Below are 14,210 nucleotides of genomic sequence, written 5' to 3'. Positions count from 1 at the left end.
TCATATTGAAAACTACTTATCAAATTAGCTATACAGAAAAGAAGATATGTTATAAAGCTTCTATAGTAAACCAGTGTCACAATTATGGAAGTTAAGTAACTTCATTAATAAAGCAAGTAATTGCAGGAATCATTGCACTGTCAGCAGTAATTAGATATTTTGATGAAGGATTGAAATGGTTATCTGTTCCTGCCTGACAAATTGAAAAAAATTGAGTGGCTTACTATATACAAAGTAGTATTAGTAAGACATGATAAATTATCATTGTAGGGAATTAAATAAGTCATGATTTAAAATAAATACAATATTAAACATATCGATATGATTTACTAGTACATCAATTACACAAAATCACCCAGAAACTAATATACTGTCCAAAAAGGAAAATGAGTCACAAAAACCACACCCAAATTCTTTTCCAGATTCCACACTATGTCCTTCTCCACTTCAGTGTCACTATCTTCTCTTATCTTATTGACACTATCATGTACTTTAAAAACTTTTTCTCTATCAAGCCATTAAGGTCACCAGTGCCTTCCATTTTCCTGATGTGGTGGGTAGTGTCAATCTTCATCTTCTATGAGTCCACCGATGTTTTTCTAAGCACATTTATTTTCTTAATGCACTCTTACCACCTTTCTGTCTTGCTCTTCTAAGGTATGGGAGACTTACCTCTGTTTTCTTTGTAGCTCTTCTCTAAAAAGTTTTTGAGCCTGAGAATCAACTTTAAGTCTGCATCTCATTCTACACTGTCCCCCCAACACACACATGACCACATGAATTTCCAGCTTTTTCTGACCACATACGGACCTCCAGCCATAGAATTCCTTGTATAATGCAACACGCATGTCCAACTGTCAATGGACATTTGCACTTACATGTCTCCCAGTCAACTCTAGAGGACATCTACTTTCGTCTGCATTTCCTGGCATTCGTCACCCTAGCTGCCGGTGAGAGAAGGCATTTGTTTTTCCTTCTTCTCATCATAGCATTGAACGTAAATGATAATATTTTGATTATTGTTCTTAGGCTTCTTTCATACAAAACCCAAAGATACAGGAGAGAAGGAAATGTATTTGTTTCATTCACCTCTCCACCCTGAGGGCAACACACAGCCTGGCTTAGAGAAAATCAATCGTTACTTATCATTTGAATATAATATAATGAGTAAACGAATTGTGCCATCCCTTCTTTAAATCCAGTGGCAGAAACAAGCTTGGTGCTTCTTTTTCAGATTAAACGAATACGAAAAGTCCACAGTGGTAAATTTTTAATAAACGCGAGACTACCAAATTAAGTAGATAAAAGAACATATTTATCATATCATCACAATGTAAAGATGTACATGCAGATCATATTAAAAAAAAACTTAAATACAATAAATGATAAATATAGACATAAAAAGATAAATAAATACATAAATAAATATTTAAATAGAAAAATAGATACATCAGCATGGACATCGGTAGAGAGGGACATGATGTTGATATAATCCCTGAAAACTTTGGACAAATTGATTCCGTTCATGTCGTGGTTACAAGAGAGTCTCTGACATGGCAAAACAAGAGAAGCGTGACATTTAGTCAGTGAGCACCATGTCCATGTTGAACCAGTGTCAATCCTTACTCCTTGATGTTTCCTTCAAGTGTGTTGATAAAGAGTAGGAGCTCATGATCTCTGCTCTGATAATCTCCCAGGCACAAGGGCTGTGTTTCTTCTCCTGCAGATAGAGGAAGAGTCTCTGGAAGTAACTCCTCACAGCCCGTGTGGAGTCCTCATCCAGCAGGGGAGTCTCCTCCGCCCCCACCTCCCGCGTCTGACAGGCTTCCAGGTCGATCAGCTGCTGATAGAGTCCAGTGCAGAATCTGCTTCGCAGGGTCTCATCCCAAGCTGCGGATGAGGCCTCTGTGCAGAAGAGGAGGAAGGTCTGCCGGGTCACCTCGTGGACAACAGCGATGGCTTCAGCCTCCTGGAACTGGTTGCCATGAAACGCCCCCTGGGGGAATCCAAAGTCTTCTCTGTCCTTGAGGCAGGAGAAAGGAGAGACTCTCCTCATTTGTCCCAGAAGCATCAACACCCTCCTATTGACCAGGCTGTGGGTCAGAGGCAGGTCACAACCCAGAGAGCAGATGGAGTGGCAGCTGAGCACCACCACGGCCATCAGGAAGGAACAGGGCAGGGCCATTGGAGATCTTGCAGATGAGGCCGGCCTGGCTGCGCTGGATGACACTGCCAACCTTGGGCTCTAGGTTGTGAAGACCTGCCTCTGTGCATGTATCATATATAGGGAACATGTGAGTTTTCAATTTCTGAATGTTCCCCTCACTTTCTACTTCTGCTTTTGCTTTCCTTTATGCACTTTCTAAATAGGTTCCGAGCACTGTTTCTCAACCATTTTTTTTCATTATTGAACCTTACCTACAGAGTTTTTCGGGAATTTTCCTAATTGAACTCTCCAAGAAAACTTAACCCAGATGTATGGTATATGTATTTATGTACTGTATTTATATCTGTACTTTATATATTAAAAAGAATGTGTAAAGTTTACTTTTTTATTCAGTGAAGAATTAAAATAAATATGTAAAAAATTTACATTACAAGTTAAATTTAAAAGCTACTGACATTTAGTATAATTAAAATGTCTATTTCATAAACATCAGATTCAATTTTAAGTAAGATTAATTGAGTTTGACCTCAAAACTGAGTTTTCAGAGTGATTTTTAATGTAACATATTTACTACATAGAGATGTATCCAATTGCATATTCAAATAAAAATGTATCTAATCCTATAAAGTAATAGCAATGTATAGATATGTTTTAAAATCATTCAAAATCGCTCAATATCATTGTAAATTAAATTATTTTCTTAACATTCATTTTAGGTAGGTTCTTAATTTTTACTCTTGCTTTTTATTAGAAAGTAAGTTTTAAGTCCACTAGCCGCTAGATATTCATCTGGATATTGTCAACAGTTTTTTCTGCTTACACTTGACATAGTTGATGATGCGTTGACTAACTTTAGGAGAGCTAACTATTAAATGTCATCTATTTGCACTATATTCTCAAAACACACGTCACAGTGAGGTAAAAACATAAACAATGTCCACAATGCAACTCCTGAGTAAGAAAAGGCCACCTCTCGCGGGAAGAGTTTGAGATCAAACAGATGATGGAAGAAAAGTCTTCCAATGAGCCAGCGAGTCACCACAGGTTTGTAGCAATAACCTTGCATATGTTGTGTGTATCTTCCCTGAGCTGAATGCCAATACTTCTCATATGATACACAAGAAAAGCAAAGAGAAAAATAAATACTAAGGGAGAAGATTCTGTTGATAGGGCTGAGCTTTGGAGCACCACAATCCATTGAAATACCTAGGATTTGTTCACACCCAGGAGAACTACTATTCACACCTTTGGGAGCAATATTACCCCCAAAGAGAGCTCAAGATTCAGACAACATCATCCAGTTGACTCTTTCTTTGTATTTTCGTATTAAGTTTCCAATCAAGTTTATTCTGCTCGAACAAAAGGAAACCATCTCTGGAGATGATTGAACTGCATAAATATTAATTATTAATATGTAAAGACTTGAGTTTTAGCTTTGATCTCAAAGACTTTTTAGTTTGTATGAGAAGTTATGTTGCCTCAGCCCTCTAGATTCCTACTGCTTAAATAGGAGGTACGAGGGCATCCTTGCTAAGTCAGCTCTTTAGTCACTGGACTCTGTCGGATTCTCTGTGTCATGCTTGGCATCAGGCCCAGGCCGATCGCTCATGAAGTAATTTTCACTGAAGCAGGTCCTAAGATTTTCACTTTCTACTAGAACGGATTCAGGAAAGACCAAGCTATTTTGCTTCATCGTGGCCATACTTGCTTGGATTTTAATAGACCATGGCTAATATTTCCACTTTACCCATATAGCTATCAATAATGCCCAGTTTCCCTATTGTCTAAACCACTAAAATTGTACTTCTTTTAAGGTACATATTGGCTCTAGGCATTTAAGCTGCAGAAATAGCAGCATGATGTTCAGCCTTTGCCTAGCATTATATTCAACTGACAATTATGACATCATCTTTAATTTACCTGTACTTTGTTGTAATAGAAAAGTAACCAGCTGGTGTCACTTAAGAGTCACCTATCTAAACTCAAAGTGTCTCGATTCACACAGCTCACAACAACCAGGCCAACTGACCGCATTGCGTTCTGGTGTTTCTTCATGGGGGCGGCAAACACCTAAGGTTCTTTGGAGACCCCTCACGAAGACTGATAAAGGATCACATGCTTTCTGTTACTTCCATCCATCTCTGTGGGCTACTGGACCATATTTCTTGATTTTCAAAAATTTAGCTTGTGTAATTCGAATATTCCTTCTGCCCAAATAGCAAGAGTTTGCATATTCAGTCCACAGTCTGAAGCGCTTGCCTACAAATTGCTAATTCTTCTTTTCTACGCATCACTATATTCTCACATTGAGATGCCAGGCATGTGAATTTCCATGACCTGCTGTAGTCTGAATGTGTACATGACCACCTAATGTATCTGTTGAAGTCTCAAGCCCAAGCGATGGTGTCACGTGATGCGGTCCTTGTGAATTAATGAGGGCATGAGAGTGGAGCCTCCTGAATAGAATTAGTGGCCTCGTCCAAAAGGCCTGAGGCAGATCCATCACCTCCCTGCCATTGGAGGATACAGGAGAAGTCAGCGGTATGCAACCAGGAAGCTGGCGCTCACCAGAACCCAACCTTGTTGACACCCTGATTTGAATTTCTGCCTCTAGAATGTGAGCAGGAAATGTCTGCTCCTTACAAGCTAATGGAGTTTGAATAGTCTAACACATGACCTGACCTATTTTCTTCTTAGAGTGCATCCTAGAAGTCTAGAAAATACCTAAGGAGAGAGATATCCTTTTACCTAAATGTGAGTCCTAGGTGCCTACTCCAGTCCCTATCATCTCAGGAGCCAATTAATATTCATCAAGAGAATCATGAAGGTAATAGTAAGAGAAAGATTAACACCACCATCTACTAGATAGTTTGGAATCGAGAGGACAGTAAATCAGAGATACCTTGTAAACTCGTCCTAATCCTACAAAGGAAGTTATGAAGAAATTAATATTCTGTGAGATAGTATTTAAAAACATTGTTTGGTTGCAGAGATATTTTGAAGTTTCTACTTTACTTATTGAGACTATCAGGGTGAGAATCATAGACATGGTCGCGAATGGAAGACTCACGCTCCACTTTGAAATCATTGATTCTCAAGTGCCCTTGGGCAACAACCTGATCAGAGTTTCCTTGTCTCCCTCAAGGTGTTCTGAGACCTCAATCCCACACGTGTGGTGGTTTTCCAATTTATTAGCCTGTCTTTGGGAACCCAAATGCTGCTTTCAAAGGATCAATGATGCTATGAACTCTAACTAGTGACATCAATCATCTCCTGCAGGGTTTAGTTTCAGGAAAAAGACCTTGAATTCTTATTTTTGGGGTTGGGGATAAAGTGTATGCAGCAAACACAGTGGGTTCTTTTTTTCCAACCTAAAGAGCATAGGTACAAATAGCATAAAAATGAAGAGTGGACCTACTGAACTTCTCTCCCCTTCTATTAGTCACTAGATTAGAATCTATTGCTCGACTTCTTTGCATTCTGGCAACCCATGAGGATAAATTCACATAAACTAATGTGAGCATAACTGATATTGCCCTGTACAGCCTTGGCTTTTGAAAACAAACCACGTGATCTACCAAAATAGTTCCCATTACCACTGAGTGGTATAGACTCAGGTATCACTGACAAATTGGGAAAAACATGTTGAATATGGATGGCAATGTCACAAAATAGAGGGGACCCTTGAACTTGAAAAATGGTTTGCGGGACAGCCAATCTGAAGAGTCATCTGCTCAGAAATGTCCACATTGGACTTACACTAAGGAGGACAATTCCTATAATGATAACAGTATGGATAATTTTCTGGATAGCTTTCTGTTCATCAGTTAGAAAAGCTAGCATCAACCTAAATGTCGCACGTCTTTCCAACAAATACCATCTTGAGATAACTTTCCTTAAAATAACCAGACTTTACACTTTAGAAAGGGTAAATATCCCCTCCCACTACTCCCACACACACAAAGAAAATTTGGACCGATTTAAATATTCTAATATAATTTATATTAGAAAGAAAATAAATTATGTTCTGCACTCCGAGCATAATTTTATAGATTCGTGATATACAATATATTTTTTAAACGACCCCATGATTTTAGATTCCGATATCTCTCTGCTGGTGCAGAAATGTGAGTTGAGATGGTTTCTCTACTTAGCAACGTAGGTGATTGAATAAAGAGGGTTACGGCTATAACTTTCTTCTGCATTTTAACTTTTCTTTGAGGATCGTCACATGAGAATAAGGCGCGCTGTGATCTCGACTCTGACAACTTCCCAAGCACAGGTGCCGTACTTCTTTTGTTTCAGATAGTGATGGATTCCTTGCAAGTATTTCCAGACAAGAATGTCCAAATCGGAGCAAAGCAGATTTCCTTCGTTTGTCCGGTCCAGCTGCTCTAGGCTGTGATGAAGCCTAGAGAGTAGTTGAGAGAGGAGGGTGCGGTTCCAAGCAGCATGGCTGTCCGCCGCGTTCAACAGGTGGAAGATCTGCTGGAGCATGAGATGGTGGAAACAGGTGCGTCGTGTCTTCTGGACTCGGGCGCTATTCCCTCTTTCCCAAGGAAATTTGAAGTCGGTTCTGTCATTCAGGCACAAGTGAGAGGGCATAGCTTCCAGCTCTCTCAAAAGACTGACGATTTTCCTGTTTTCTAGGCTGTGCATCCAAGGCACGTCTCCAGCAAGGGAGCAAACCAGGATGGAGCTGAGCATCGCTCCGGCCGCCAGCCACGAACAGCGCTGGGCCATCGAGATTGCCGGTGCTTCACTAGTCGTCGGCCAGGGGGCGCGCGAGCGCCGAGAAAGAGCGCAAAGGTTCTACTGCTGAGCGCCTGGAAGGCGTGGTTCCCCGGCGGGCCACGAGAGGGCGCGCAGGCGGCGTTCTCGGACGCTCGGCGAAGGAAACGAAGGATTGGCGGAGCTTTTTTTTTGGTCTGGCGGGCGGGCAGCGCTGGAGAAAGGCTTTCGCAGCCGCATCGAGCACCTTGGTTCCGCTTTAATAGTCTGTGGAAAGGCTTCGTCTCCCCGGCGCTGACTGCTGCGGACGGAGCTCTGCCTTGGCCCGGCCGGGGACGTTTTCTTCGGTCCCGAGCACAGAGCCTCGCATTTTCTGCGCTTTCCTTTGAGTGTGGGGCTTTACTTTCGCCCATCGACTCCGGGGAGCCCATTTTTACGAAAACTCCGTTCACTGAGGAATGTGTGACCGGCAATCAGAGCGTGTTTCGCCGTTTTTACAGGAGCGGCATGGTTTCTGGGCGCGATGCCGCCGGGTTCGGAGACGAGGACGCCGTCGCAGGGAGTCGGGCGCGGCCTCCCTGGGGCAGGAGGCCGGGGACGCGGACGGCCCGCTGCGCTGAGGCCCTGTGACTTTCGCGCTGAATTTTCAACGTTCCAGCGTTCCAAAGTGGTGGAGCGAGGTACTGAGACACTGAAAAAGGCAACGTTAAAACGGCATCTATTTAGACTTTCCAAAATAGTAAAGCATTTGAATGTTTAAATACCAAAGGTAACATTTAATATTTTTTCACATTAACACGGTTAAAACAGCATTTTATTAAACTCGATAGAACTTTCTTCCAACGGTGTTTTGTTTCTACCAAAACAAGAACTTAATTTTCCTTTCTTAGCTTTCATGGAAGCAAACTCGTTGATGCTTTCCAGATTGTTTTTTTAAGTTGTTTGCAGCTGAGAGAAGTACCATGTTTGACAATTTCTTGTATCTCAGTGAGAGTCCCAATTTTTGTTTAATTTCCCGTTACCGAAACGTCTTTCGCAGGGCTCCACTTGGACTGTATTGTTAAAAAGAAAATTAGTTTTGTGTATTAGGAGTCGAAGACAGGTACTTTAGCAGGTCAGGTTTTTTCATTTTCTTGTGACAGAATGAGAGAACAGTACGAATGAACTCTCGGTGTTCAGAACTTTGTATGAACTGAGTGGAAAATGCCCAGATTTGATTCCCATGGTACCCCCTTCCTTTGTAAGACTCTCAGCACTTGCAAATGCAAGGTCACATCGTGTCTTTAAAATGTTGATGCATTCTTTGTTGACAATACATGAGTGAGCAATAATTTTCATTGTCTAGACTTATTTGGAGTATTACTTGAATTACTTTGATTTGCTGAATTCTAAAATGCTGTGCTTGAGTGAAAGACTCTCTTTAATTTACCCCACTACTAACCCAAAAAATAGCTTTCAAATTAGACTCTTGTGATAGTCAGTGACTCCAAACCTGAGAATGTCTCATTTCCCATCATCCAACGCGCCTCCACACTTCCTCTTCTTTTTTCTTTTTTTTCTTTTTTGTTTTCATGGCCTGTGAAACGTTTTAATGCAATCTATGCATTAACATAATATCGCCACAGGGAATCTGAATGTAGAAACGAGGGAAGGGATTATTTTACTCATATTTACGATTCAAAAAGAGCCCTATTTTCTGTCAGCCTACTTTCCTCCAGAATGGTTCTCTGCAAAGAGCTTTAAGTGCGCTGGAAAGTTTGTCTTATGAATGTTTCAGGCACTGAGCTAAGAGTGGAAATTGTGGCTCTGTTTTTTCATAGGCCTACAACAATCCCCTCTTTCAGGTTTTCGTTTATGGGGACCTCAATGTGCACACCCCTGAGAGTATTACAAGACGTGTACTCCAAGCTCCTTGTGCCTAGACTTGGCTGAAAATGGGCTGTTCTGATTATTGTGTGTTACGCTAATACCAAAGGCAGCTGTGACTCACTACATTCAATATCTCAGCCTGTCCTATGTAAATTTCATTGATTTGGTCTTTACAATTTCCTGTGTGACCACTACTGAGGTTGCCTCAGTGTTTCAGAAGAGGAAATGAAAATCTGATGTCATCGAAATTGAGGATCCACAGCTTTTGTCAGAAAGTGAAGCTTTCTATTGCCTCTCAGTTGGATCTAAGTATCTGCTTGCAACAGCCCTGAGCTTTCTAGTGCTTTATCTCAATCTTGTCTCTAATGTGTGTCTCCCCGGCTCCTTGGAGGGCAGTCGCTAACCTTCTCTTAGTCTTCAGGATCCAACCCGGAAGCACATTGTTCCACGTGGGTACTCTATACATTTTGAGTGACAGAAGGCAGAGAACTGTATGAATTAACCCTTAGTGTTCAGGTTTATGCAACTCTTATGTGAAGACCGCTTCAGAAAACATGAGCTATGGCTCTTGTAAATTAATGCAGACAATTCAAATCTAGTGTTTTTGCCCCTTCAAAGGAAAATGCAGAGATGTGAGGCCACTACTATTTCAATGCAACTTAAAAAGTGTTGCAATTAAGGCCAGGATCAAACCTCAAATTACTCTTATTAGAATTAAAAACAGAGATAGGATGATATGTGGGTGTTTATTGCAACCTTGGTCTCACCTTGGTGAACACATCCTATTAGATTGAGACTCCTGTCATTTTCCATTCATGATGTGATTTCCATTGTCATGAACTAACAGAAGTGTTCAAGTTTTGACATTCTCTGAGGCCCATAAATAGAAGAGAAGTTGCAGGGGAAAATGGAAACAAAATTGAGATAAATACAAAAAATGATCATCCTGGTCTATCCGAGAATCTCACTACCAAGAAGGAGCTGAGAGCCTCCAGATAAGGCTCCCACAGCCACACAGTGTCTGACGTAGCTCACCAGGGCCTCAGGAACTTCTTCACTGATGATACCGAGAATGATGTTTTCCAGCTCTGTCTGCACCCTTGGTTGTGACCTGGCCCAGAACCAGGGACCTTCACATTTGTGCACCAAATGGGGAGAATCGTGCTTGGTTTCCCGCCTCAGGGACAAGAATGTTTGCAAGATTTTTCAGAGGGAGCTGGATGGCAGCCAGGTCCAGAAATCTCAGGCCACCTCTTCCTGCATGTGATGATCCAGAAGACCTTCAACATCTCCAGAATAAAGAGCTGAAATTCCTCCCTGGATCCGATCAGCAATTAGAAAGAGATGGCACTCTTCCTTTGTAAATGTTTTAATGGTCCACAGAGTAAAATGGAGCCCACATTCTATTTCCCTTTTGCTGGAGCTACAGCTACTGCAACAGGGACATTCCCTCTTCCTAACAGTATTCACAGGAGGAAAAAAAAAATGCCTCTCAAATGAAAGATTCTGGAAAACCCAGAACTTTCACTCAACTTTGGCTTTTAATTGGTGGGTTTATAATCCTCAGGGAGAATTGGCATAAGCCAGAAACCTTAATGGTAAAGGAAGGAGCTGTATAAATGTGAATTTGACAGCTTCATGAGGAGTGAATGAGGAGAGCACGCTGGGCATTTCCACACTGCAGAGGTAGGAAGTCCTAGCAGTGAAGGACCGGGGATCCAGGAAAAGATTGGAGAAGGAGGTGCCAGCTACCAGAATCAACAAATGAACACTACATACAGATATGGATTAAGATATGTAGCATTTGATATATAGTCTCCATTATCATATATGTAGTATATACATTTATACTATGCACATACATACGTACCTGTATACTATATTATTGCATACATATTATACTATTATGCATAAACTGACACTGATGTGATGAGCCACTGTTTCCTACTTCCATTTATTAGATGGCCAGTGTTTTCTAGTCAGTTGCAGAGGGGGAGAGGACAGTTCATAGAGCTACATGAAACAATACGAAAGCAGCCATCACGTGCTAAGCCCCTACTCGGTGGAAGGTGCCCTGCTAAGTGCTTTTAAATGTTCTACTTTGTTTAATACAACAGCTCTAGGATTATTTCCTCCTCACTTTACACTTGAGAAAACTGAGGCTCAGGAAGTTACGTGAATTCCTCTGGATCACACGTGTCCTGACAGAATCGAGTTTCAGTGTAGAATCATATCTCATGTGAAGAATAAGTAAGTTTCATCTTCTGAGATTCTCATGTGTTTTGTTTTCTTTTTCCGAAGATCCTTCCTCCTCTGCTGTATCCTAAGTGCCGTGGCTACTCCATCTCTGTGATCTCTGCAGGCTTTCCTTCGCGCTTTCAAAGTTGAACTTTGTCATAAGCTATAAGTCATCTTCGCACCCTAGACTCTGCTCACAAGCAGCGACATCAATTCTGCCACAGTTTCCAAAACTGCATAAGCAATTGCAGATTAATATCTCCAGATGCACACTGTTGGAGGTCCCCAATTCACATATGCTTGTATCAGTGAGAAATCTGTCTTCAGATGTTTCATGGACACTTTACAGTGTACATTTTTTCCCCCGTTTTCTTCACAGCCATGAATGAAATCGGGACTATCCCATAAACGTGTGCTGTCAGGGAAGGCCTCACGGCAGTCCTGACAAGCTCAGTGACCAAAAGTAATCACGCAGGATGGGCTGCTCATAAACTCTAAACTGGGCAGGCCAGAGTTTATGTCAAATAAGTCAAACATTGAAAATGTTCATAAGTTTTGTGCCTATAGAGCTGTTCTATGAAAGTGATTCTGAGAAAATAGGAGCAAAACTGTACAGGGATGACGTAATCCACATTCTCCTGCAGACATCTTGTTTTTCACTCCTCCGCTCCACAAACTAGCTTAGGTACCTAGTTTTTATCCACGGTGTCTCAAATTCCCATTCTTGTATTTCCTCTTCTATGCAGTCCCCTCTGGTTTGTGTCTCATTCATTCTATTAAACCAGATCATCCTCAGGACACCAAGTGTGTCTGTTTCCGGGCGCACTGGGGAGCTCATGCGCACCGGCCCTGCAAGCTCCACTGTGTCTTTGAAATGCACACTCCTTCACTTCAGTACTGTCACTCTACCCTTCCATGTTCATCCTCTAGCTCACTTGTCCCCCACCCCCTCAGTACCTTTTGCCTCAATTCAGTGCCTCAATTCTACCCAACCCGTAAATGCTGAGGGTCTGCAGGATTATGTTTAGGTCCTTTTCTCATTGTCCACTCTGAGTGACTGCATGCATTCTGATGCCCTAACTACTGCACGAAATGCAATAAGGTATCCCTAATTAATACTTCCCCATCGCAGTTTTGTTCATCATACAGCCATATTCCCAAATGACAGTACGACTTCTGCACAAACATGTCCCCTAGTTAGAAAGGACATCTGATGCTATTTTTCCTTTTCATTCTCCTTTGTATCTAACATTTATGGCATGTTTATTCTTTGTTCCTTTCTTTTCTTTCGCTTCATGGTATTTAATATAATTGAAACCTCAGTACTGTTTTAGTCTCCTTTTCAGGGAAACAAAGTATAAACATAATAGGAGCTATCCATATTTATTGTATTAACCTGTATTTGTTGACCAGAGTTACACAGTTTGAAATTAGACACTCAGCTTCTACACGTCATCTGAATGGAATGAATGAGCTAAGACATTATGCGACCCATTTTTTACTATCAGTTACAAAACAAGGGTTCGAATTTTGATTTTATACGTAAATTCCAGAAGTTTTTAGATAGAAATTTAATAATGAAGCAAAAACAAACTTAACATAGAGAGGTAAACATGTTTTGTGTATTTTAACACGATGTAAAGGACATATCATTACATCAGTTTTTAAAAATGAAATATGCAAGAAGGTCTGCAATAAATTAACTATAAATAAACAAGCAAACAAATAAATAAGCAAGCAATCAGGCATCGAGGTAGTAATTTCTGAGACTTAAGCAGAAAGACATTTTCGAAATGACCAATCTTATACATGCAAGCATGATATGGGACAGTCACCAATGAGAATCATGTCGAGGTGAGTCCATGTCTCCATCCTGGTTTCATAACCTTTCTAGCAAGTGTGTTGATAAAGAGAAGGCTTTCCTCATTTCCACTCTTACAACCTCCCAGGCACAGTCACTGTACTGCTTCTCTTTGAGGTAGAGATGGATGCCCTGGAAGTACCTCCTCACGGCTGATGTGGAGTCCTCCATTCCCAGGGCAGATTCTGCTTCCTTCATCTCCGGCTTCAAACAGGTGCCCAGGTCTTCCAGCTGCCGATAGAGTGCACTGAGGAGCCCGTGCAGCAGGGTCGTGTTCCAGGCAGCAGAGGAGTGCTCTGTGCCAAAGACGTCGAAGGTCTCCTGAAGCATCTCGTGGAAGACAGTGATGGCCTGGGCCTTCTGGAAGTGGCTGCCATCCACCATGTCCCGTGGCAATGCGAAGTTCTTTCTGTCCTTCCGACAGCGGAAAGAGCTGATTCTCTGCAGTTGGTGCAGAAGCGCGATATTCTCTTTGCTGACCTGGACGTGGTCCAGAGAAAGGTCACAGCCCAGAGACCCACCGGGACCATAGCTGAACACCAGCAGGGCCACGAGTAGAGAGAGCGGGGGGGCCATGCTGAATCGGAGATGTTGCTGGCCTGGCTGAGCTGCAAGTCGGGGAAGCCTTGGACTCTAGGTTCTGTGATGACATTCTTTCTAAGCATGGCCATTAAATAGAGAACACAATAATTTTCACTTTCTAAACATTTTCTATACTTTTACTTCCTTTTTTTGTTTTCATGTTTGTGTTCTCTGTGGGGTCTAAGAAGATGTCATCAGTCTACACTATGAATTTTGCAATGGAAGCTTAATTTTCCCAGGAATCTTCAGATGTATCATTCCAAGTGAATACATATCAACCAAGAAAAGACTTTGTCCTAAAATCAGAGTGTGTTTAGATAGGTAATTTCACACACACATGCACATGCTCGTGTAGATTTTTTACTACGTAAGAATTGGTCTTTTCTGTGTTAGAAGAGAACTTGGCCTTGACCCTGGGTAGCGCTTTTACCCTCCTTGCCTTACATGGAATGATAGGTTGCCTCAGCCCAATGTGTTTGTGTGTTTTGTTTGGTAACAGACCATGTATAGTGAATAAGCTCTTTAGAACCAAGGACTGGGATTCATTTTATTCACAGCACAGGCTGATGATCATGATGGAATGGGTTCTGGGATGTTTCTTTTTCTTCTAGAACACATTCTTGCAGGTCCGTCTGCTTATGCTTCATGGGGTCCACATGATCAGACCTACAACAGATGCTGCCCTTTCTTTCCACCGTGTGTAACTTGTCTGCGGTGCTATTCAGTTGTGCCAGTATTTAGCAGTAATACTAGTTCTATCTA

At 41.6% G+C, this 14,210-nt stretch overlaps 3 protein-coding genes across 3 annotated transcripts; 1 reads left to right on the top strand and 2 right to left on the bottom strand.

The window, feature by feature from the left end:
- Positions 1-1,578: 1,578 nt before the first annotated feature.
- LOC107511568 (interferon alpha-1-like) lies at positions 1,579-2,185 on the bottom strand. The gene has a single exon (XM_016146037.2). The coding sequence runs from the start codon at positions 2,183-2,185 to the stop codon at positions 1,616-1,618; it is 570 nt and encodes a 189-aa protein (XP_016001523.2). The 3' UTR covers positions 1,579-1,615.
- Positions 2,186-6,492: 4,307 nt separating this feature from the next.
- Positions 6,493-8,285, top strand: LOC118600392. Its single transcript, XM_036217984.1, has 2 exons — positions 6,493-6,680; positions 6,818-8,285. The coding sequence occupies exons 1-2, from the start codon at positions 6,663-6,665 to the stop codon at positions 7,526-7,528; spliced, it is 729 nt and encodes a 242-aa protein (XP_036073877.1). The 5' UTR covers positions 6,493-6,662; the 3' UTR covers positions 7,529-8,285.
- A 4,575-nt stretch (positions 8,286-12,860) lies between these two features.
- On the bottom strand, positions 12,861-13,442 carry LOC107518583 (interferon omega-2-like). The gene has a single exon (XM_016140872.2). The coding sequence runs from the start codon at positions 13,440-13,442 to the stop codon at positions 12,885-12,887; it is 558 nt and encodes a 185-aa protein (XP_015996358.2). The 3' UTR covers positions 12,861-12,884.
- Positions 13,443-14,210: the final 768 nt, after the last annotated feature.

The sequence above is a fragment of the Rousettus aegyptiacus genome, unplaced genomic scaffold (assembly GCF_014176215.1).
Source record: "Rousettus aegyptiacus isolate mRouAeg1 unplaced genomic scaffold, mRouAeg1.p scaffold_m13_p_3, whole genome shotgun sequence".
Taxonomy (NCBI): Eukaryota; Metazoa; Chordata; class Mammalia; order Chiroptera; family Pteropodidae; genus Rousettus; species Rousettus aegyptiacus.
This window is presented reverse-complemented; position numbering and strand designations above follow the sequence as displayed.

Excerpts from the sequence above, each read along its gene's own strand:
- LOC107511568 (XM_016146037.2), bottom strand. The coding sequence starts at position 2,185 with ATGGCCCTGCCCTGTTCCTTCCTGATGGCCGTGGTGGTGCTCAGCTGC.
- LOC107518583 (XM_016140872.2), bottom strand. The coding sequence starts at position 13,442 with ATGGCCCCCCCGCTCTCTCTACTCGTGGCCCTGCTGGTGTTCAGCTAT.